Source organism: Pseudorasbora parva, chromosome 11 (assembly GCF_024679245.1).
Source record: "Pseudorasbora parva isolate DD20220531a chromosome 11, ASM2467924v1, whole genome shotgun sequence".
Lineage (NCBI taxonomy): Eukaryota > Metazoa > Chordata > Actinopteri > Cypriniformes > Gobionidae > Pseudorasbora > Pseudorasbora parva.
Window position 1 is genome coordinate 42,804,471 of NC_090182.1, and position 24,894 is coordinate 42,829,364.

Genomic DNA, 24,894 nt, shown 5'->3' on the forward strand with positions numbered 1-24,894 from the left:
CTCTTCTGGTCTTGGTCTTGACTCAAACTAAACCCTCTTCTGGTCTCGGTCTTGATTTAGACTCAACCCTCTTCTGGTCTCGGTCTTGACTCAAACTAAACCCTCTTCTGGTCTCAGTCTTGACTCAAACTCAACCCTCTTCTGGTCTCGGTCTTGACTCAAACTAAACCCTCTTCTGGTCTCGTCTTGATTTAGACTCAACCCTCTTCTTGTCTCGAGCTTGACTCAAACTAAACCCTCTTCTGGTCTCGGTCTTGATTTAGACTCAACCCTCTTCTGGTCTCGGTCTTGATTTAGACTCAACCCTCTTCTGGTCTCGGTCTTGACTCAAACTCAACCCTCTTCTGGTCTCGGTCTTGACTCAAACTAAACCCTCTTCTGGTCTCGGTCTTGACTCAAACACCACCCTCTTCTTGTCTCAGTCTTGACTCAAACTAAACCCTCTTCTGGTCTCGGTCTTGATTTAGACTCAACCCTCTTCTGGTCTCGGTCTTGACTCAAACTCAACCCTCTTCTGGTCTCGGTCTTGACTCAAACTAAACCCTCTTCTGGTCTCGGTCTTGACTCAAAAACCACCCTCTTCTGGTCTCGGCCTTGACTCAAACTCAACTCTCTTCTGGTCTCGGTCTTGATTTAGACTCAACCCTCTTTTGGTCTCGGCCTTGACTCAAACTCAACTCTCTTCTGGTCTCGTTCTTGATTTAACCTCAACCCTCTTCTGGTCTCGGTCTTGACTCAAACTCAACCCTCTTCTGGTCTCGGTCTTGACTCAAACTCAAATGAGCTAGTCTCGACAACATCACCTGCTGACATCCCAAGCAGCCCTTAATATCTCTATTTTTCTCTGCTGTGTTGTCTTTCTGTTGCTTTCCATAAGTCTTGTAGGTTTTGATCCATCAGTGGAGAGGCTCAGTGTTTGATAAACCTCCACCTCCATGGTGACTGGTTGAGCAATAGCAGTAAAACTTATCTCAGCGTTCAGCACAACCCACGCCCCTTTGTACCCTTCCACCCAGTCCCTGCCCTCTGGCTGCCAGCTCTCGGGGGCTACGCCAGAATCTCAACTATTCCACCCACAGACACATAAAAACACACAAATCTCTGGGCTCATTTGCTGGCTATTTTTTGTAAAGTCGTTGTGCAATTTTGTTTTCTGCTGGATGTGAAGCGGCTGCCCTACAAAAATTGCCTAATACATTACCAAAGCTGCTGGGTGATTTATAGGACACGGGGGACATATATTGTGTCATTACAACAATCTGCCTGTCTCTTGCTTCTTTCAAATATCCAGGGGTATTACAAACTTTGAATTTTTAATGTTCAGATTTTGTCCAGATGTGCATTTCAACAATTTAATTATTTCAGTTTTGAAATCTTATTTACATCCTTTTGACACTTGTATTCGTAGCGATAGTGGAAACACTGTGCAGGCTACATTCAGAGCTATATGTTGCCAGTAAAAGCACCATAACTCAACATATCAAAAAATAATTTGCACAGTTCTTGAAGTACCTGTAGTGCCCGTCTAATCCAGGTGTGAGATGGCACGTGCCTCCATTAATACACGGCAGGCTGATGCAGGCGTTAATGGGAATCTCACAGTTACGACCCTGAAGAAAATGGAAGGACAAATGTTGTGATTTGTAATGTTTGTACTTCTTTCTTAATAGGCATAGATTAGGAAAGAAAGAGCTCTTGTTTTAACGTGTATAACCCTTAGATCCTGTGGAGAAGAGATGGCTACATTCAAAGGTGAGGAGGAGAAATGAGTAAAAGTATCATCTACAATAGAACATAATGAGTTCTGAGTAAAATGTCAACTTCAATATAAACTGCAATTTACCATTCAAACAGGGTTAAAGACTGGACATTAAGAGCAATGATTAGCGGTGCCTGCTATGGTTATTACTGTTGCTCATACTTATAATTAGGAATCTGTTCTAATCCCTTAACCCTAAATAGTAAACTACCACCCAGAACACCCTAGCAACCACATAGCAAATTAGCATAAACATTTAGAACATATTAGCAACTGCATAGCCTAGCAATCACCTACTAGTAGCATTGTAGTGATAAGCACCACTCACGGTTTCTTCTGAAAATATATAAATCTTATTTGTTTACTAGTTCTATATCCAAGCCCAGAGCCAGGTTTAGTTTAATATCATGGTTTATGGAAGATGAATGTTGTGCCCTGATCCCTTTACACACCGGGGCTGTAACTCTGTGACTAACATTCTCCATTTCAATTTCAGACAAAGGCTTTTGCCACTGATATGCCTGTTTCCTCTGCTCTCCTCAAAGGGCCCATGTGCCTCTGTTTTGTCTCTCTATCAGTCCCTCTGTTTTTTCTCATTCTTTCTCCCACGTTTAATTTAATTCAGTACTCTTAAACATTCTAATTAATCTTCACCTACTTCGAGGACAGACGCACACCTGGCAACTGACCTTGGGAGCTGCGGTTTTAATTAAAAGACAGGACCATTGGTTCTGTCTTGTAGAGGGCGAAGGGTTAAGCTCTTATCTGTTCCTTCAACAGAACAACACTGACAGGAATCCCATAACCAAACAAAAGGGTAATGATTTCACACTGCAGTCAGGACACACACACACGCACGCACGCACGCACGCACGCACGCACGCGCGCACGCACACACACACACACACACACACACACACACACAGTACTTTTTGGGTGAAACAGAGTCTGTTTGATGTCAGACTTTTCTTCATTTGGTTTTGCGAAGCTGTTCAAGTGGTTTTGAAAAGTTGATCTAAAATTTGGTTCATGTGTACTATGGTACGTTTATAAAAGCAATCGTGGAAGTGATCTGCTTGATGCCATAACATTTGCATTTTTGTGCGCCCCGGTCACATTTATCATTTCTCCTAGCTTCTTGTCTCTAAATAAATTGCCTTGGAAAAGCAGCTCCCATTCTTCACATCTCTTGCAGTGCGTTTGCCAATAGCCGAGACTTCACCCCCAAGGTCACACGGTGCCTGCTGAGCATTAGTCTGCTACACAAACATCGCCTCGCAAACGGCTGCCTGAGTACAATAGGAACTAATCAAGAAATTCAGATACAGTAGGTTAAGCTTGGGAAGATGGATGATGAGGCTCTCTTGCATGTAATGATGCACATAACTCAAAAGATTATACTGTATATTCTGTACACGTCTACAGGAGGACAGGAAAGCCACTAGCATGCGGGCCGTCGGCTGGTCACTCACCTTGTAGCTAAAAGGGCAGGTGCAGTGGTAGGAGCCTGAGATATCACTCACACATGTGCCGTTGTTCTGACAGGGAGCCGCCAGACAGGGGGCGCACTTGGACATCAGATTCAAATCTGCTGGCCCTGAAAGGCACACAACGCAAAATGTGAAGAATAAATGTGGAAGAGAAGAAAATTATGAGAACGAGATATAAAAGGGAATGGAGATGACGTTAAGGTCAACATGAAAAATGAGCTGACCCTTTACTTGCCAGTGAAACAATTATCTGTGCATGTAATTTCTAGAAAAAATGTGATCTTTTGTCAAAATGTAAGACTATATTTTAGTATTATTAATATACTATTTTAGTATTCATTAGCGAACTAGCTTATATTTTCATTTCATATTTTAATTCTAGTTTAAATGCTAATCATTTTAATAATGAGATTTTGTTCTTAGTTTTTTATAATATATCTTTATATTTAACTGTAATTATTTCAGTTTTAATTTGAGTTACTTTAGTACTTTAGCCACAAGAGAAACATATCTAATTTTCACGTTTAAGGTTTCCCTTTAATATTTATATTTTATTTTGTTTTAGCTTTACTTCAAAAAAGAAAAATAACAATTTATAATAGTTTTAGTTCATGATAACAAAAAAGCTCCGAAATTACTTTCTTTTTTGATAACATCCCATCTTGCTTTTCAACCCTTTTGCCTTCCCCTCACTCCATTCTCGTGATTTAATCAATTCTGATTGGATAACACCCATCTTCAATTTTCTTACTCCTCATTGCAAATCAGCATCCTCTCACAATTTCTTTTTAGAGCTTTACTTTTTTGGAGATTTTTTATTAGAAAAAACAGAGAAGGGCACGGAATATTATTTAGGGAGAGAGAAGATGGAATTGGATCAGGAGATGACACAGACAAAATTTGAATATGCTTTTCCCATGCTAGCACCATGGCTTGATGTGTCTGGGGCAGAATAACCAACAGAAGAGAAGAAAGAGACTCACCCTTGCACTGGAAGCGATTGAGGGGGGTGGTAAGCAACAGTCGGTCCGCCATGTCGGGTGGCCCAGTGCAGCGGGCGATGCCAGGCTCTTTAAACCCAGCCTTCACCCACTGAGACAGCCAGCGCAGCTCGCAGTCACAGTATAGGGGGTTCGCACCTAAAGCCCTGCATGAGAAGAAATGACTGTTGAACTTTGTTTGAAAGGAATAGCAGTCTGATTTGTTGGTCTGGAAGTGCAATGGACCCTGCTCCTGGAGTTACCTTCCTTTAGACTTCAGTTCCATCTCTGCTCCAACACACCTGCATGTAATTTTCAAGTAACCCTGAACACCTGGATTAGCTGGCTCAGGTGTGTTTGACTGAGGCTGGAGCTGAACTCAAGTCACTTTTGTCAGAGCAAGATGGCATTGTACTCTCTCTTAATTAAAAAACAATAGTGAACATAGTTCACCCAAACATGAAAATTACCCCATGATTTACTCACCCTTAACCCATTCTAGGTGTGTATGACATTCTTCTGTCAGACATATACAATCTGAATTTTATAAAAAATAAAATAAATAAAAAACTTGTCCTGGTTAATCCAAGCTGTATAATGGCAGCCCACAATTTGATGCCCAAAAAAGTCCATCCATCCATTATAAAAGTACTCCACACGGGTTAATAAAGGCCTTTTGAAGCAAATCGATGGGTTTGTGTTGGAAAAATATCCACGTTGAACACGTTAGAGTCAAATATATAACTTCTTCCGGAGCGCCTTCCTTATTCAACTTACGGAAAAAAGCGTACCTGGTGCGACAGATCTTGTCGAACATAGCGTAAGCGTTTTTGAACAACTTTTGTAAGTTGACAAAGAAAGTGTAACATAAAAAGTGTAAATAAAGTTGTCTGCCGGAAGCTAAATATTCTACTTTAAAAAGTTTTAAATAAGATTTTTCTTATTTTTATTTTTTTATAAAAACCCACCGATTCGCTTCAGAAGGCTTTTATTAACCCCCCGGAGCCATGTGGATTACTTTTATAATATACTTTTATCCATAATTATGATTTTGTGGTGACATTCATGTACGTTCAAATCGTAAATACATTTTTTTACAGCACAGCATGACTTGAATGCATCATACTACACTACAGCACATTACAAAGCCGACATCTTCATTTACTATAGACATCCCAATTGCACTTCCTTCAATTCAACAAGGTCTTTATTCCTCAATGGAGTTTTTTTTTTTCCTGACAGTTCTTTTCAATGAGGAAACAAGGAGCTACAGTAGCCCCACTCCAAACCAGCAACAGGAACTACAGCTGGAGAGGAAAAAAACAACACGGCCATAAGCCTTCATAATAGATGCCTTTTAGGTGTAATAAAATTTACAAAGATTTCCTGTGGGACTGTGTCTCCGAGAGCGGAGCACAAGGCTGCACTCTCTCTAGGTTGCGCCCGGTAATGAGGTAAAACTTACATTGAGTCTAAAGACCTGAGCTGGTCTCTAAGGTTGAAACTGGGAGTCCATCATTAATAGAGGCAGAGAGAGAATGTTCACACACTGGCACACCCAACACAGACACACACACACACACACACACACACACACACACACACACACACACACACACACACACACACACACACACACACACACACACACACACACACACACACACACACACACACACACACACACACACACACACACACAACACACACACACACACACACACACACACACACACACACACACACACACACACACACACACACACACACACACACACTTACAGATGAGACAGAGATGTCAAGTGGCTGAAGGCTCCCTCCGGAATAGTTGAAAGGTCATTTCCGTGGAGGGTTCTGAAAGAGAAGAATGAACATAAAATGAAAAAAAAAAGCATCGAGCTCTGGGAGTTGGTTTCATTGTTTTCCACACTATAAATGATGAAAGAAAGACAGAGGAGAGATAAAGAAAGAAAGAAAGAAAGGGGCAGTCATTCAAGGCATTTAGCGTGGATTATAGAAAACCTCTGGCGTTTTTGTGAGACACCAGTGGGAACGGCATATTTGCATTGAGATTTCATTGTATGCTGTGTCAGTTCTGTTTAATAATTTCTCCTGTTTTATTACAGGGCGCTCAGCCCACACATACACACTCACACTGCAACCTGAGAGCACGATTGGACAGCTAAGGACCCATGAGGCCAAGTCAGCAATGGCCCTGGGGCATTCTGGGAAATTAAAAAGTGACAATGATGACTGCCTGGCAGACTAAACACGAAGAGGCCGGCCGGAATAAGGTGGGCGTCCTTTGGTCTGTTTAACATATCTGTGCACAAGGGGTGTTGATAGCCTATCCTGCCCAGAGCCACAAAGAACACCCTCCAGTTTAACGCTAAGAGACATTGAAGGTTGTTTCTTCAGCTACGGCAACACTATAGTGTGTTTATTACTATGGTTTGTTTATTTGTCTACTAATATATTGCAAGAGTGAATATACAGGACAACTGTCATTTTCATATACACTTGTACGCCTGCTATCAACAAATGTCATTTCCACCACATCTCAAATCATTATTAAATCTGTGGTAGAAATGTTGTCAGATTTTGCCTTACTAATTTCACATCTAACATTTTATGCATCATAAATACACATGCACAGTACCACATTTTACATAAGATAAACTTAACTAAAACATCTCAATAAAATATTTGGTAACACTTTAGTTTAGAATTTAATTCTCACTATTAACTAATTGGCAATTAGCATGCATATTACTAAAATACTGGCTGTTTATTAATACTTATAGACACATATTAATGCTTTATTCTGACCATATTTCACATCCCTTAATCCTACACATTCCACAACCTAACAAATATCTTATTAACTATTAATGAACAGTTTATTGAGGTAAAAGTCTAAGTTAATAGTGATAATCAGACCCTAATCTAAAGTCTGACTAATTATTTTGATATTTACCTGAATTTATCTTGAAAAGACATTAATATGTTACAAAATATGTCTATTTCAAATAAACGTTGTTCTTTTGAAACTTCTATTTATCAAAGGATGCTTTAAAAAGCAGCAGGGTTTCCAAAAAAAATTAAAATCCCAAACTTTTGACAGTTAGTGTTATTTTCACATAATAAATATTGAAATTAATGATGTTTATTTGACTCTTTTTATACTTTAAAAATTATCATAGAAATAATTAATATTCCATAGTTAATATCTGGGATAAGTTTAACGTTGCAAAACATAATAAAGGTGTGGTAAACAGTTTCCAAGACATTTAAAAAAAAACTTTAATATGAAAAAAGTTAAAACCTGTAAGTTTTAAAAGAAAAAACCCACAGGACTTAAAGGTGCTCTTAAAATGTATTGCTTTGTTCCTTTAGAATTTGCTGATGCTGTGAACGTGTTTTTCTAAAGCTGCTTTGTTCAGGCACTAATCTCCTGAAGTTAAGTTCATAAGGCAGGTTATTGGGATCTCAGAGAGGTGTTGTGGTGCATGGGGAGTTGATGTGGTGCATTGTGTGTGTGTGTGTCTGTGAGAAAGAGAGATTGATGTGACTGTGCAGCAGATCGCTGGTTCATCAGGTAAAAAACAAAAGGGAGTCTTACAGCAGGCGGAGAGAACGCAAGCCATCAAAGGCATGGACCGGGACACAGCGGATTTGATTATAACTCAGGATACTGCAGAGAAAGTGAGAGAATATGAGTTAGATGGAGAGACAAAACAGTCATTTAACGTCAACATTTCTTCCAGAATGTTTTAGTCACTGACAAACACATATGTCGCCGTAGACACTGTGTTTGATTGTGGGATTAAGGGTGTTAACTTACAGGGTGGCGAGCTGCGTCATGTTGCTGAAGGTGAGAGGGGCAAGAAGACTGATGCTGTTATTACTGAGGTCTCTGCAGAGGAAACACACACAAACACACAGCAGATTCAATTACACACCCTCAGAACTAAGTCTACAACATACCTCCACAATCCTGGCCAGTTTACTCTTAGAAAAGACATTTAATCTCTAACCTGGTTAAATAAAGGTTATAAAAAAGGGCCTAAAACATACTAAAGCATACAAACTAAACTGTATTTTCTGTCATTTTTTGCTAAAGAACTGACAGTTGTGGCTGCCTACCAGATATTGATTTTTAATATATATATATATATATGGCCAATGATCGTATATAGATGGTCATACATAAGACAAAACACCATCAGGTAAGCAAGCATGACTCTAAAATAGTTCAATAAATCCTAACCACAAACCTATCCCCTACCCCACCCTAAAATGTAACACAAAACACCCTAATGCACATGACTGACAACAAAAATGAGCAGAAACCTATTCATTTAAATTAAATATAATAATACTGGTATGTGATGTATCACGCAGACTTCTGGGAATGTTATTTCACTGCAAACTATATGGCAAGTCACAGCTTTCACATGCTAACGCCATATTTGTTGTATTTGTAATATGAGGTGCCTTATATTTCCTAAAATTCCGGCAGCTTCGGAAATATAAATGGGAATGCTTTGAACATACATACGAATGAATACATGCATTGCACAGTAGGCCCCTTTGTATAAATGTGTGGGCCAAATGAATACATTCAATAAAAAGAGGAGAAGTTCATACAGCAGTGTCAGTTGTTTCAGATTAGGAAGCTCTTTGGGTACGGATGTGAGGAGGTTTCCTTCCAAGTATCTGAAACGGTAAGAAACATCCTGTTAACGGACAAGTTTACAAAGCAAAACTAAATTTAATTTCATGCTTATAAATCAATTTTAAATCTGAAAAAAAGACCACAAAGTGTCTCTGAAAGCAGAGAAATTACAGTGAGCTGCCTATCTGTTTACATTTCAGATCGGAGCTAAAGATCGGCCCGAAGTGGAGCTGCTTGTACCGCTTATCTACAAAATTTGCTCTTTATCCTTATTTTGCCACTTGTTGACGTGCTAAAAGGCCATTCTCAGCTGAGCCCAGCAGACCTGGCCACTGAAAGATGACAGATGGGGCTTTGATAGGGACTGATAATGGGCTCTGTTAGTGAACAAGAGAACCGTCTACAAAACTACAACACAGGAGACGAGGAAAACCCTTCTGAAGTCTTCCAGTACGAGACAAGAACAATTACAGTCCTTCAGCTTAAACAACAACAAAACAAGATGTTTCTGTTTCGTTATGCTCAGTATTAAAAAACACTTGTGAAATCAGTCTCTATTTGTTGCTTGTTTAATATCTTGTGATTTCTTTTCTTTTCTTTGTCATTGACGTCTAGTTCTATTGCTTCCCCGTCTCTCCATCTATCTCTCTCATGCAATCTGTTTTGTCAGCAGTTCTGTGAAAAAACTCTTCTCTTCTCTTCTCTTCTCTTCTCTTCTCTTCTCTTCTCTTCTCTTCTCTTCTCTTCTCTTCTCTTCTCTTCTCTTCTCTTCTCTTCTCTTCTCTTCTCTTCTCTTCTCTTCTCTTCTCTTCTCTTCTCTTCTCTTCTCTTCTCTTCTCTTCTCGGTCTATTAGATTAAGACGGACACATTTACACTCGTACAGTCTGAGCTGGATCATGGCCAGCGCGTGACGTGACATGGGCTTTTTTATTCTCTAAAAATGGTTATGTTTCAGAAACAGTATAACTCATGGCTGGCTGATTTACATGAAGACTTGGGTAATAAAGGTCAATACCCGCCACTGTCAAAGATGTCAATAAATCTAATGACTGTTTGAAACCTAGGGTTTTGTGATATAGTCTACAAAGCCATGATATATTAGCTCTGTGTCCATGACATACCTCTTAAAAGACAGAGGGCCCTATTTTAACGATCTGAAACGCAAGTGTCAAAGCGTGAAGCGCAAGTAACTTTGTGGGCGGGTCTCGGCGCTGTTGCTATTTTCCCGGCGGAATAAATGGCTCTTGCGCCCGGCGCAAATCTAAAATGGGTTGGTCTGAAGTAGCTTCATTATTCATAGATGTGGTTTGGGCGTAACGTGAATAAACCAATCAGAGCGTCATCCAACATTCCCTTTAAAAGCAGGTGCGCAAGTTCCATTATGGATTGCTATTATTATGGCATATTTACCAGCCGCACGCCAGGAGCGGTTCACCCCTACCGAAACAAAAATGTATTGCAGTATATTGGAAAATATCATGTAATACATTAGGCAATATATTCACATATATGGGATTTAATATTTATATTCTCCAATATATTACAATATATGAAAGCGGCAATCATTTGTATATTTTGCAATAGGAATATATATATTGTAGGCTATAATACCATCAATATATTATTCCATGTATTTACAATATATTATATTTCAAAATAATATATTGGTAAATATATTTTCCTTTCGTAAGGGACAGCCGAGGAGACTGATGTTCTTGTAAGAGTGTTGTATGGGAATGGGAGAAACCCACCCAAAATAGCGTCGGTTAAACAGGCGTCGGTTGAACAGTTTTTTCAGTTTTTCAGTCGATTTTTTTTTTCCTGGTTCTTGACGGACAAACCAATTTGTCAGATGTCCTTATATACATATATGTTTTTCCACTATTGGGCAAACAGGTCTGATCCTTATTACTACAATTAGCCTGAATAATTTGAAAGCTAGATTTATGCCTATTTTTTCACATCTTCGTGGCACACCACAATGATTTCAGTCATCTTATGTGTTAATATTTTTTTAGTGTAACAATTTATGATTTGCAAAAATAACTGTTGCATCTGTGTAGATTACATGAGCAAAGTGTGTGCGCATTGTGCACGCTATACATTATGGTCAAGCATGCGCCCTTAAAATAGCATAATGAACAACGCGCAACGCGCCCCTGACTTTAGACTAGGTTTTTTCTGGTCAGTGGCGCAATTGTTTAATGGAACAGCAAAATAGCACCAGGGATCGTTTGCGCCGGAACACGCCTCCTTTTTTGCGCTGAACCGCCCAGGGAGCGCAAGTTCATTCACTAGTTTAGCGACGTGCTTCTGTGGAGGGAAAAGTGCTCTTTGCGCGGGTGCAAAATAGGAATGACACATGCGTCGGCGTACAAAGTCAATTGCGCTGGGTGCAAGATATGGCCCAGAATGTACTTGTAATACATTCACATAACTTCTGTTGAGTAAGGTCAAAAATCTGGTGTGATCATAGACATATATTTACATAGATGTCTCATTCGAGCGATCCGTGCAGACACTAATGAGGAATATATTTATATGATCGCGCCAAGTTTTTGACCTTACTCAATGGAATTAATGACGTTGGGAATACTAGATGTGTTCATTTGTGTTCTACTGAAGAAATAAACACCGCATTTTAATTTTTGGGTGAACTATTCTTTTAAGTTTCATGTGAACATTGTAAATACACTTCATTAGTCACTTTATAACCGTCGTACGTCTCATCTTTTTAAACACTCCCAACCTTACACAGTTTAATCTGAGCCAAATTTTAACTCTTGTAACTAAACCAATTGTTACAATTTTAGTGACCAAGCAGAAAAAGAAAACTGGATGTGACATTGCTTGACCTTTGTGAAAACAAAATCCACCAGCCCATGTTCTGTCCTAAAGTGATTAAGATATAAATATAGGGATTAGAAGTAGAAACTCACAGTTCGGTTGTATCTTTAGGGACGCCCTTAGGCAGGGAACGCAGCCCTCGGTTACTACAGCGCACCACTGTGTCCGAACATGTGCAGGAATCCGGACAGCGAGGGGCCGACGGCAGACAGACATTCTCTTCCATACCTGAGAGAGAAAGACATGCATATTTTATGCTCTTTTACATCATGCAAGAGAAAAATGTAATATGTGTTGCTAACAGGTCTAATATAGAAACTCATCAATTCTTTAAAAGGGAGTAATGGAGGACGGAGAAAAAAAAAAGGGAGAATGGATGAAAGCACAGGTGCTGTGTGCACCGAATTGCATTGCACCTTCTCTGAAAATAGCCCTTTCTCCAGTGTTCTCCAAACATGGGTATCGTTTTTACAGCGCACGCTTGCTCATAATAAGTGATACAGTGCACGGGAGTTTAAAATTGCCAGCTAAATATTGCTTTTGGCCTCGTTTGCTCCACATTTCCTGCAAGCAATACTTGTTGCCTCCTCCCGAGCTGCTTTCATCCAAGCTCTGTAAGATGCTATCTGTAAAATGCTGAATTACTCTGCAGATTAAAAAGAAACAGTGAATTAAGCCATTAATGGGAGGTAATGGAGACTGAGATATGCTCCAAGAATAACTCGCAGACCGAGTCTGGATAGGGGAACGCTGGACCTGGACGTGCCTGCAAACTCAGAGGAGCCAAGGGGGCTTGTTTTACAATGACTGGACTACTTCAAACAAGCAAAAATATATTCCCGTAAATCAATTTAGCTCTAACTGTAATTGCAGAGCACTAAAATAGCTAGATGCTGTGGTGGTGAGTTTTTGGAGCTGAAGTGACGGCGCTCTGCACAAGGAAGAAGAAATGAACGGAATAACAACACATGAGCCCTGACAGACAGCCTCTTCTAACTAATGGACCTCGAGCCAGGGCGAGTTCTCTCATTTTGAACCTCTTTATTTCAAAGTGCTCAGCTGTCTACAGCTGAGCAGGCTCTCTTAACACAATATACCCTGAAGTCCTGGAGCAGCAAAAGAGCTGCTTCTACCCACAACACCCTAACTTTGACTAGGAGGACTTTTGAAATACAGGACCCCGTACAGACAGAAGCCAAACCGCAGTTTCTTTTTCTCCATTAAACTTTATATCAGTCTCGAGAGGTTCTGTTTTCCCTCGTCTTTATGTACACGAGTTCTTCCCTATAAAAACCAGAGCGGTAGAAGATAATGTTTAGGCCTCCACGCTCAGCATTTAATTTGTCCTCGTGGTGCCCTTTTGGTTCGGCCTTGTGGGAAGTTTGCCGGGTGTGATTTACCCTGACGCTGGGAAGCAGGGAGAGGGGGATGAAGGTGTGGGAAATCCGAGGAGATGGAGCATAGAGCAAGCCTCGGTCTGGAATGGTGTCTGGAAGGAGCTGATTCAGAGGCCTGATCTAAGCAGCGTGATTTCATGGGAACTGGAGATGGATGTGGTGTGGATGGCACAGGCTACTGAGCAAATAGTAGCTGAGGTTTGCAAACCCTTATTCAATGTCCTGACAATGTGCCTCTGGTTCATGAGGAACTGCTTAAAAGGGTGTCTATAACCCCTTAACGGGGAAGTGCAGACACAGAGGAGTTGAAGAGTATAAAAGAGAATCAACATTGTAAAAATGGAGACATTGAAGCATAGATATTTGCATTTATATTAAAACAAATCTGATTGCATCAATGTATGAAAAAAAATTATACAACTCTTTCAGAGGATAATTAACTTCACTCTCCCTCTCTCTCCCTCTCTCCCTCTCTCTCTCTCTCTCTCTCTCTCTCTCTCTCTCTATATATATATATATATATATATATATATATATATATATATATATATATATATAGTATAAGTATAATAAAATCTAAAGTTACAGAGTAATGAACTTTATATTTATACAATTTATACATAAATCATATATATGTAAAGATATAATTAAAAAAAAATATTTATGACTATTATATTATATACAATTGCTTGTTTGTTTTTTTGTTTTTGTTTTTGCGTCTTCTTCATCTGTGTTTTGATCAGGAGATTCTGAACTCATTCAGAAGTTGTGTAATAGCGCCCATATTGTCTACTAGTGAAAACCCGGAGACATGGAAAATTCTGTGTTTGGCAGGGAAAGAGTTAAAGGTGGGGTAAACACTTTCTGGTAACCGTTGTTGTTATTTTAGATCACCAAAACAAATACACCCCTACCCCCAAAAGGGTCTCGCCCCTATTTTGATAGCTCTGCCCCACACATACGTAACCCAGGCAACGACTATGGCAGAATCTGTGTGTAACTAATCCAGGTCGAATATTCAATGAAAAAGTGAATCGGACAAATTTTGTGAGCTGATGCTTGAAGCACACAGTGAGGAGATTTAGATGCTGTGTGGAAACAAGCGAACATGACACACGACCATATCCAAGCAAAAGCCAGCATATATCAGTTCTAAGCTAATGTCCGTCATGTGTGTCATGTGTTTTGCATAATGACGTGCACTGAGCGTTCTCGTCTCACCGTCATTAGTATACACACCCCTTACTGCTGATTGGCTACACGTTTGTTATTGGACTCTGCCCAAGTCCATTTTGTAAAACGGTTTTGAAATAACACTTACCCCACCTTTAATGATAATAAATAACTCATCATTAGCAAGTGTTTGTAAAACCCTTTTTGGACCCTGTTTACGGTAGCCTAGATGCCAGCCGAATTTACCCCCGCCCACACATTTTTCAGTTCGGGCAGTTCGGTCTGGCCTCGCTCCATAGAGGAGTAATTATCCCCGAACAGAAACTGTTCGGACCAATGAAATCATCAGGGCGGGCTTTAGACGATGACGGACAGATGATCAACAGTAACGTAATCATCACGTCATCAAAGGGGCTTGGATTATTTTTTTTCAAATCTTAAACGGAGAGCTTGTTTGTATCTGCATTCACCTTCACAATTTCTCTCAGAAAGGATGATCATGTTGGGTAAGTACTCTGTGTATCATTAAATTATTTTATTTTTTTACAACACCGGCAAAGATCGTGTATTCCAGCCTGATTTCAGCGCGTGTGCAGACAGGGTTGCCAAGTTTTTACAACAAAACCCGCCAACTACTAGCCAAAAACAATAGCTTCTCGGGGGGTTCTCCGGGGGAAAAATGGCGTTTGGGGGGTAAAATGTGTGTTATTTTGGCAAGGTTGCCTGCTAAAATTTGCACTCATGGGTCTATATATCACATAATAGTCGCTTCAACCCGCGGACATAGAAAAGAACCCACGAGGAAAAAAACACGGACTTGGCAACACAGTGCAGTTGAACTCTGTTGACATTTGACAATGTATCGCTTCGTTGCTCTGATTGGTTGTAGGTCTATCCAATGGATGTCTTTCCCGGTTCGGTTGAAACACACCCCATAAGCACAGCCCAATGAAGCAGTTTCAGACTCATATTCTGACTAGAATTGAGTATGACCACATCAGGCTATGTTTACGGTGACTGTACCACAGTTAACTCTTTCTCCACCAGCATTTTAAAAAAAAATGCCAGCCACCGCCTGCATTTTTAAAATATATATTTTTAAAATATTTTTTTTATTGGGCCCCAGAATATTTTGTTGCAAAATATCTGAACATGTATCTTGTTCAGAGATGTATCTTGTTCATAAATATCTGAACAAATATCTGAAAATATCTGAACATATTGTAATATATCAAATGGAAGAACATAGCCTCTGCTTTTAAACAAAATAAATCCAGTTTTATATCATGCTGGGTAAATTTTATTAAAAAAGCAACATTTTTGATATTGGCCTCCATTGAGTAAAAAAGCTGAGAAAACTACACCCAGATCAGATTCAGAACGATGATCAAACACAGATGGAGAAGATCGATTCCATCAACACCCCCAAAGCTTCAGAGTCCTATACCTCATCCTGGGTCGACATATCATTTATTAGGCAGTTTTGATTGATGTTGATGATCACATTATTTTACATATGCATCTGAAAACATATGCTATTGCTTTTGATTCTCCTGTGTTTTGATTCAGAGATTCTGTACTCGTAAGTACAGCGTAATAGCACCCCCCTCCCCCCATCACATAAAAGTGAAAACACGGAAAATGGCGGAGAAAGAGTTAAAGGAGTCAAGCTATCCATGTTCCCTTTACTATGGTAAAAACACTGTAATGCACAACTTCTTGTAGATGATTTATTTAATACACTCTTTGATGCAGGCATTACTGATCCACCAACAGAGCAAGCAGCACATTTGTGCATGAGGAAGTGACCTAAAAAAAAGAGTTATACCGTCACAGGAGAAATCGGGCATGGCTACATCCTGTATAGGGATCTCCTTCAGGAAAGCAGGTTTCTGGCAGCGTGGGTTGCCACTAACCACCCTGGTCTTCTTAAGCCACAGTCCCAGCCAGGCTAAGTGACAGTCACACACGTAGGGATTAGACAGCAGGTTACTGTACACAAACAGAAAGAAAACACAAACCTCATTACTATATAATTACAATGGAAAGCAATCAGCAGGGTTAAATTATCACATAAACAATCAAACTTCAGCCCATTCAACACAGCAGGAGAACTGCATGGGTGAATTTGCATTTAAATAGCTATACAATTACACAACTGCGATGCGACCTGCAATGCTGACAGTGTTTGATAGCAACTTTTGCATTTGTTCACGTTCTTACGCCGCTATAATACACTGTAAACAATTTCAGGCCTCTCCAATTGAACATTTTCTAGTGACTGGTCACATCTACATTTTTCAGTTGGCCAAATTGAATGTCAGTGATTTGATACAATTTCATTCACTGAAATTCAATTTGGCCAACTAAAAAAATTAGATGTGACCAGTCACTAGAAAATGTTCAGTTGGAGAAGCCACTAAAAACAAAATGCTTTGAAGAACTAAGATGAAGGCTCAGAATAAGACACAGACACATTTTGGGTACAGAAAGATCCATCAACCAATGGCTATTGGGCCCGCTGGGTCGGAGGCTTCAGAATCAACTTATTGACCCATTTTTCATGCATCCTTACTGAGTTCTGAAAGTTCAGGTGGTGGCACACAGGCTAAAATCATAAAACTGTAGCCTTGAGTTGAAAGCATCACCAGCAATGTCTCTAGAAGGCCCACCAGGGAACCGGTTGATGGCCCATTCAGACGGCCGTCTAACTGATGCATTGCTGAAACACACAGGCAGGAGCAGCAGCGCTAGTACAGGCACAGAGGAACTCTTTAATACAGTAGAAAATAGAGTAGCTGAGAGTGTCTGCTACACCACAGCCTGCGGGATAAATTAATCGAGTGTGCTGACCTTCCGTCGCTTTGCCAGTATATGCTTTGCAGCTTAAGGCGGTGGGCTCATGTTAACACTACCCGATATCCCTCACCAGCGATGTGTTTACCTTTAATTATTCCTACATCACTCTCTGTACATGAGGGGGGCAAAAAAACAAAACAGGTTGAGAGAGAGAAACCGAGGAAGACGTCTGCTTTTGGAATGATATCACAAACTAGACATTAGAGACTACTTATCCTGCTAAATTTAATAAATGGGATATAGCTGGCAAAACACAGCTATTTTTACTGTGATAATCACAAATGTGAGCACACAAAAGTAACCTCTGTCTTGACTGCTCGCTTCAGCCCTGCAAACTCTCCTACCGGAAACAATCTCCTGCTCTGCTCTAATTTTGGCAGAGGTGGAGGGATGAATGATGGAGTGAGAGAGAAAAAGGAGGGAAGTGTGCCCAACATGCCTGCTGCACTACTGTGGGAAGAGAATAGCTTGGGAGGCCATACTCTTACTCTCTCTCTCTCTCTCTCTCTCTCTCTCTCTCTCTCTGGATATTTTTAGCTGCCCTGTGCTGAAATGGACATGACTGTGTCAGCCGCTGGGTAATTAGAGAGCTGGCAAAGCAAAAAGAGATGAAAAATAAAGGTATTCAATAAGGTGCATTATAAGGCATAATTAATGAATTACAAATACTTGTATAATGCATTATATTTAAAGGAACTGTATGTAAGAAATGTATTTCAATTCATCATAAAATGGCCCTGATATGTCACTAGACATTAAGAAATCATGTTCATTTCAAATACTTATATCCCTGACAACAGTAGTCCGGTCAGGATATTGTCATTTAAAAGTTGTTGTTGCAGCCCTCAACTGATGTTGATGTTGACATGTTGAGTTTAGGCCTGAAGCTCCGCCCTCCACCTATCGACCAATCACGAAGTCAGTAGTGTTTCTGCATCCGGGTTGCCAGATCTGCTCTAGTTACCACAGCTGCAGATCTACAAACGTTCCTGCTGATCCTGCAGCCAATCTGGCAACCTCGAGTCAGGGGGAGGGGGAGAGGGATACACCGCTCTACAGCCATATGAAATTGATTGCAGTACCAGTTTTGGCCACAATCTTACGTACACTTCCTTTAAAGACTTTAAATAAAGTTGTTCGTGGCTTTGACAGTTTTGTACACAGTTTTGAAATATGTTCGTTCCACTGATTGGATGGATGGATGGATGGATGGATGGATGGATGGATGGATGGATGGATGGATGGATGGATGACGGAAAGGAAAGGAAAGGAAAGGAAAGGAAAGGAAAGGAAAGGAAAGGAAAGGAAAGGAAAGGAAAGGAAAGGAAAGTAAAAGGAAAGGAAAGGGAAAGGAAAGGAAAGGAAAGGAAAGGAAAGGAAAGGAAAGGAAAGGAAAGGAAAGGAAAGGAAAGGAAAGGAAAGGAAAGGAAAGGAAAGGAAAGGAAAGGAAAGGAAAGGAAAGGAAAGGAAAGGAAAGGAAAGGAAAGGAAAGGAAAGGAAAGGAAAGGAAAGGAAAGGAAAGGAAAGGAAAGGAAAGGAAAGGAAAGGAAAGGAAAGGAAAGGAAAGGAAAGGAAAGGAAAGGAAAGGAACAAAACGCTGTGCTATAGTAGTAATCTACAAAAATCACTTGAACGGTCTGAGATGTTCAAGTTGTTCGTGGCTTTGACAAAAAAGATGTACGTTACACTGATTGGATGACTTCACTGTGTAAGTTCTTTCTGTTGTCAATGCATGCTAAACTTGATTAGATGGACAGAATGGAAGGAATGGCACCCAATGCAAATCAGAACAGTCTGAGAGTCTGCTCAGAATCTGCTCACATATTTCGTTCAGTAGGCAGGGTTCACAGAATGAAAAGAGAACCATGTGTATTGTTGCATGTTGTAATGTGTGCCCGGAATACAGCCTGATATCATAATTCAAATGGTTACAGATGCTCGCTGTGTTGGCAGTCATCATTTCCATTTTCTTTTCTAAATTATGATTCCACCAGAAGTTATTTTGAATGCTTAACAGCATCTGTTTATCTATGAACATCTGTGAGATCTCTTTCGGTTTTCCCCGTTGATCTTTCTCTTTCTTGTCATTCCCTCAGGGCTGTGACACACTAGAGTCGATTTTTTTGTTTAGCAGTTCTTTTGTTTACATCCCCTGCAAAAAGCTATGCAGATATTAATCTGTATTAAAAATGTACCGCACTTCATTTTCTCCAGCTGTTCCCAGTTTTTTCCCCCAGCATACAATCAAAAGCAAAAATGAGATGGCAGAAGAATTCATTTCTTACGTTTGCCTTTGTATGCACAGCTTCATTGCACAAAATTTGAGTCCATTTTTAGACAGCAGAGCAATTTTCCTTTTTAGCCATTTCTGAATAATTCACCCTGCCCTGGGGGGCAAGCCAAAATGTTCTCATCTGAGGTTCAAGAACAACAGTTTTCAACCGAGACAAGAAAACATAACCTCATAATTTTGAAAACACATCTGCAAACAATAAGAATTCTTTGCTCGTACCACATCCTCATCCGCTTTGCATATGAAGATATAATAGGCACTTGATTGGTGGTGGTGCGTGACCCGATAGACTGTGTTTGATTTCCTGCGCCTTTCTGAATTTTTGAATGAACTCATTTGTGGGTTTGGTACGGACACAGCAACTTCAACGAATAGTTCCAGGCAGTCGAGATAGTTTCGCTTTAAATTCCCAATTCTTATGTATTATTATTTCAATCTTTTTTTCTTTAGCACAGAATTCAGTTGACTATGGATGCATAACTGATAGAGTGAACCCATGACACAGAGAGGAATGTGTGTGTGAGGGTGGAGGACTCACATGGTGGAGAGGGAATGCAGGGTGTTGAAAGCTCCAGGGGCGATAGTGGAGATCCGGTTATCGTAGAGGGAAAGCAGGCGAACCGAGCTCAGGCCAGTGAAGGTGGCGTTATCCACACAGCTGATCTGATTACTCCTCAGCATCCTGATGGGAACACAGAGGCAGGATGGATCACATTGACCTTGACAGACAGCAGCACATTCACAGGGAGGGAGGACCATAGAGTTTATGAGACTATAGCTTCTGTAATGCATTGTCATTGGTGGTTTTATGGTATGATTGCTGACATTTTGATTTGGAAACATTATTTTGAGATGACGTGGCATGCATGCAGTGGGTGGGTACACATACACACCGGTATAAAGGAGGAAAGTAGCTGCATACAGACACAGGAATCTAATGTGTGTCGTGATGATGGACTGGCAGTGACTTGCTCATTGAGAGATTACAAGAAGGGAATCGGATGGTACTGTATATAGCATTATGTGTGTTTGGGTGAGGTTTTGCCTGCATTTTGTCAATAAGATCTTGACCAGAAATTAATCCATCCAAAAAATGTTCCATCTTTGAGTGGAAATGTGTGGAAAGGTATGATGAGTGAAAATGGGTTTAACAAGAAGGTTCCTGAGTAAAATTCAGGGAATAGTGATTGAAATGGATGTTATGAACATGTTTGAGAAAGAAATGAACAAGAGGTGTTCTAATTAAGATGGCACATGTACAGTATGTAGGCTGTAAACTGAAGGATGTTTTATTTTGATTTCAGACCACTATTGTGTATCGGACTATTTTATTTTATTTTATTTTATTTTATTTTATTTTATTTTATTTTATTTTATTTTATTTTATTTTATTTTATTTTATTTTATTTTATTTTATTTTATTTTATTTTTTAATTATCTTTCATTTTTAATTCGTACACATGGTATTCTTTTTCCTCATGCATATGTTACTACTATTTTAATACATTTCTATGTAAAGCACTTTGAATTGCCATTGGATAAGAAATGTGCTATACAAATAAACTTGCCTTGCCTTGCCTTACTGTGTATAATTATTATGTATATACAAATACACACACATGCCTATTTATTTAAGATTTTTTTATATTTATATATAAAATATTTATACATAAATAGAATATAAATGATATAAATAAATGTAATGTATATACAAGCAAATATATACATGTATGTGTGTGTATTTGAATAATTGTACACGCATATTTTGTCAACAGAAACCTTTATTTTGACTGCGATTAATCGCGATTAATCGTTTGACAGCACTGATTATCTTACATCATAGCATATTTTGTTGAACACTTTTGTTTTAGGTGTAGACTTTGGGTTAGTGCATGCTATAATCAGCTTTATTTAGACAGCATAAGTCTCAGGTTTAGTCCATGGCTTTCTGGCCGGTGAGACTGCCAGGTAAACGCGTCTGCGTGTGAGGATGATCTTGGAGCGCGGCCTGTGCTGTAACCATGTGCGTCTGCTCTCTGAGATTCTGTCTGTGCAGCAGACGTGGCCCGCTGAGGCAGCTCCCTGCTTGACACAAGATAAGATGAGTTTGTGTGTGTGTGTGTGTGTGTGTGTGGTTGGGGAGGGGTGAGACGCCCAAAACAATCAGGGTCTCCTAAAGGCCTTCAGCAGCACAAACGGGCTTAATGCAAACCAGAGTCTGCCGTGATGAAAACCTGAAAGCAGCAAATTTGGCATTAAACTCTGACAAACAGGGATCTGAGACGGGCAAACTCAATTTGGACACATACTCCTGAGATTTGAAAGCCACTAAATCCAATATTGCAGGACCATGATTCCATTCATTTGCTCCTATGCACTCCACTCTCTCCAATTAAGCTAATTAGAGCGGCAGCAGACCTTAGGAAGGCTTTTTCTAACCACCAGGTTTCAGAATATGCGTTGTATTAGCATCTTTGTTCCCGATAGCACAGCAGCATAGATTATGTCTGTGCCCGTTAGTTTCTTAGAATAGCTTCATGCGGTCAACATCTTGATTAGACCCGAAGATCACAGAGAGCTGGACATTTTTCTTGAAAATGTGTTTCTAAATAAGCCTATAAGAGCAATTCCTTAAAGCGCATTTCCAATGCCGTAACTAGTGTTTGAGCATTTATATTCAGATTTTGTGTGAATATATGAATGTGAACGCGGCTTAATGTGCAAGATAACAGGAGAAGCAGGGTTAGTTTTTGAAAAATGTGCTTGAACGTTGAAACGGTGGAGATACTCACAGTGTTTTGAGGCCGCTCAAACCCTTGAACATCCGTCCGCTGACCGACTGCAGCTTGTTTCCGGTCAACAGCAGCTCCAAAACGCCTCCGGCCCCATCAAACGCCCCCTCGCGGATGTCCCGGAGTTTATTATTACTCAAGTTTCTGTAAGGACGGAATTCAAGAAAACGTCAACTCCCATGTGCTCTGACGCACAAGCACTTCTTTTAATGTGTCTCGAATGCTCTATTTATCATTTTGACAAATAGCAAAATGCACAGGTTGCAATTGTACACTGCAAATTTCTTTGTTTCACCATATAAATAGGTTGTGGTTGTACCCTAAACACACGTTTATGATGATTCACAGCTTAATTTTAAACTGTGCTACAGTAAAATGTAAGGTCGTCTTTTAGATCTGCCCAATTTATAACTGTGCTAGATAGTGAGCAATTTCATGCATGATAAATCACCGGTCCTCTTCCTGAGCGAATACTGCTTTTTCCAATTTTGGAGTGAGCTGCAAATACTGTCTGACAGTAAATCACTGCATGCTTTTGCCCATTAGGTTGGAATATTCCAGAAGCTTTCCTTATCCTAATGTCCATTGCATTCACTGCATACAAAGCTTAATTTCCCAAATACGGCAATGTCATACAGCAGCAAAACCCTTCAAACAAAGAGGAGAAATAAACCCGTTCGTACATCTTGCGCAGGTTTGGGAGCTTCTTGAAGGCTCCTGAAGCCTCTAGGGTGGGGATTTCATTGTCGTTCAGCCGTCTGGAGTAGAGAGAGATCGAGAAACAGAGGTTAATAGTTCAACAGTAATAGTCCTCACAAGGTATAATAATAATAAGATAAAGTCTCACAAAAAAAGCACAAGTAAACCTGACTGGAGCATGTAGGAGTGAGATGGAGACTAAAGAGCTGAAAGCAATTATCATTCAGACACTGTCTCTGTTTCAGTCTTCAAGTCTCTTATGTGGGAGCCGGTGTATAATCAGGACTGTGATGTCATCGTAATGAAAAATCAGTATCGCTCTCTCCGGTGTGCGCGCTGGATATGTGACTCTCATACACATTCATCTGCCCCTCATCACCAGTGATATCAATATGAAGGACATACTCAGACGCTTTTGCAAATAATAACAGTGGATTTGGAAGACGGGCTAATGGGCTATGCAGATAAATGAAGACAGGAAAAGACTATGACAGAGAAAGAGAAACAGATGGCGTATTTTGGAAAGGCATTCAACTCTGTACTAGGGGTGGCAAGCGCTGGAGGGATCCTTAAAAAAAAGAAAAAAGAAGGAAAGAACCGAATTACCATTATTACTACTTGATTATGTGTTAAACAACACTGCTTGGAATTTATATGAAGATAAATTCTTAAGTTTTCTCTATTAATGTAGTGCAATGAAGATGTTACACATCTGCCTAAATTGGTGCATTCAAGTCATGTTGGCATAGCCTGACAAGCCAGACCCACATCAAGATGTTTGGTCTGGAAACTCACCATAGACAGGGCTCAATCTGAGGGGCGGATAAACGGTTGTCTTTCAAACTCCCTCTGCACGCGATAGGATAGCGCTACACCAACCGGAGCAACGACGGTGAAGGGGAGCTCGCTGACTGATTAAACATTCGCTGTATCCGGTCGGCTAAACTCCGAACACATCTTCCCTTTTTAAGAATGACTTCAGTGCCGCTCTTTGTTCTTTTCTCAGAGGCAAGCTTAACTCTAAGTCTTCCGGAGGCGCGGGCAGAGCTGATTCGACAGACCGCCGTTCGCCAGTTTCTGTGTTTACTAGATGACTTTGTTACTAGAAGCACGCAAACGCAACTCGGCCGTCGTCATTATGGCCCCGCCCGCCGACTCTATAGCCTACCTACACGATGTGATTGGGCCGTCCAGATTCTGAGGAATACAGCTCAGATAGGAATTGAGAGTTGCTAGATCACACTTGCGGGCAAATTAAATTTGCTGCCGCTAGGGTGCGTCTAGATTTCTAGGCTAATGTTGGCAAGTATTTATGAGATGAATGGACATGTATGTCACCACAAAGTTGTAATTATGTCTGGGAACCTCAATATTTTCGACAAGCCCTGAGATTCCAAGGTGGGGATGTGTCAGTGAGAAAAAAAGTTGGACGCAATCAAAGATGGACGCCGTGTCTCCACTTTCTTCCACTGTAGAGAAAAACAAGGCCAAAATATCCCAGAATTCACCCAAAAATGAAACCAAGCCTGATTTACTCACCCTCAAGTCATTATAGGTGTATATGACATTCTTCTTTCAGACAAATAAAATCGGAGTTATATTTAAAAAGTCCAGGCTAACGTTAATCCAAGCAGTAACTTAGTTGTAACGTTAGCTGTTTTTGAAGTCCATAAGACATGCAGCTGTCCGCCAAATAACGTGCTCCACACGACTCCGATGGGTTAATAGAGCCTTCTGATTAGAATCGATGCGTTCGTGAATCAACTGGCTGATTCTCACATGGGCGGAGCTCTTCAAAGTTTAGGGAAGGCGTTTGACTCCGCCGCTCCACGTTTATCCCATATGCCAGTGGCTAACAATGGAGGTGGAGCTCAAACAGGGGCGTGCGATTGGCTGCAAAGGGTGCAAGGCTTACATTTACATTTT

General features: G+C 40.2%; 1 protein-coding gene across 1 annotated transcript in view; it reads right to left on the reverse strand.

Moving 5' to 3' along the window:
• slit3 (slit homolog 3 (Drosophila)) overlaps nucleotides 1-24,894 on the reverse strand; it is a 231,779-nt gene that overhangs the window by 23,665 nt on the left and 183,220 nt on the right. Inside the window, exons 16-27 of the mRNA XM_067458018.1 lie at nucleotides 22,953-23,027; nucleotides 22,270-22,413; nucleotides 20,016-20,159; nucleotides 16,154-16,317; nucleotides 11,848-11,983; nucleotides 8,880-8,948; nucleotides 8,074-8,145; nucleotides 7,852-7,923; nucleotides 6,012-6,083; nucleotides 4,233-4,396; nucleotides 3,232-3,356; nucleotides 1,513-1,610 (exon numbers count right to left, since the gene is read on the reverse strand). Of these exons, the coding sequence (XP_067314119.1) occupies nucleotides 1,513-1,610; nucleotides 3,232-3,356; nucleotides 4,233-4,396; nucleotides 6,012-6,083; nucleotides 7,852-7,923; nucleotides 8,074-8,145; nucleotides 8,880-8,948; nucleotides 11,848-11,983; nucleotides 16,154-16,317; nucleotides 20,016-20,159; nucleotides 22,270-22,413; nucleotides 22,953-23,027 (1,335 nt within the window). The remainder of the gene's footprint in view (nucleotides 1-1,512; nucleotides 1,611-3,231; nucleotides 3,357-4,232; nucleotides 4,397-6,011; nucleotides 6,084-7,851; nucleotides 7,924-8,073; nucleotides 8,146-8,879; nucleotides 8,949-11,847; nucleotides 11,984-16,153; nucleotides 16,318-20,015; nucleotides 20,160-22,269; nucleotides 22,414-22,952; nucleotides 23,028-24,894) is intronic.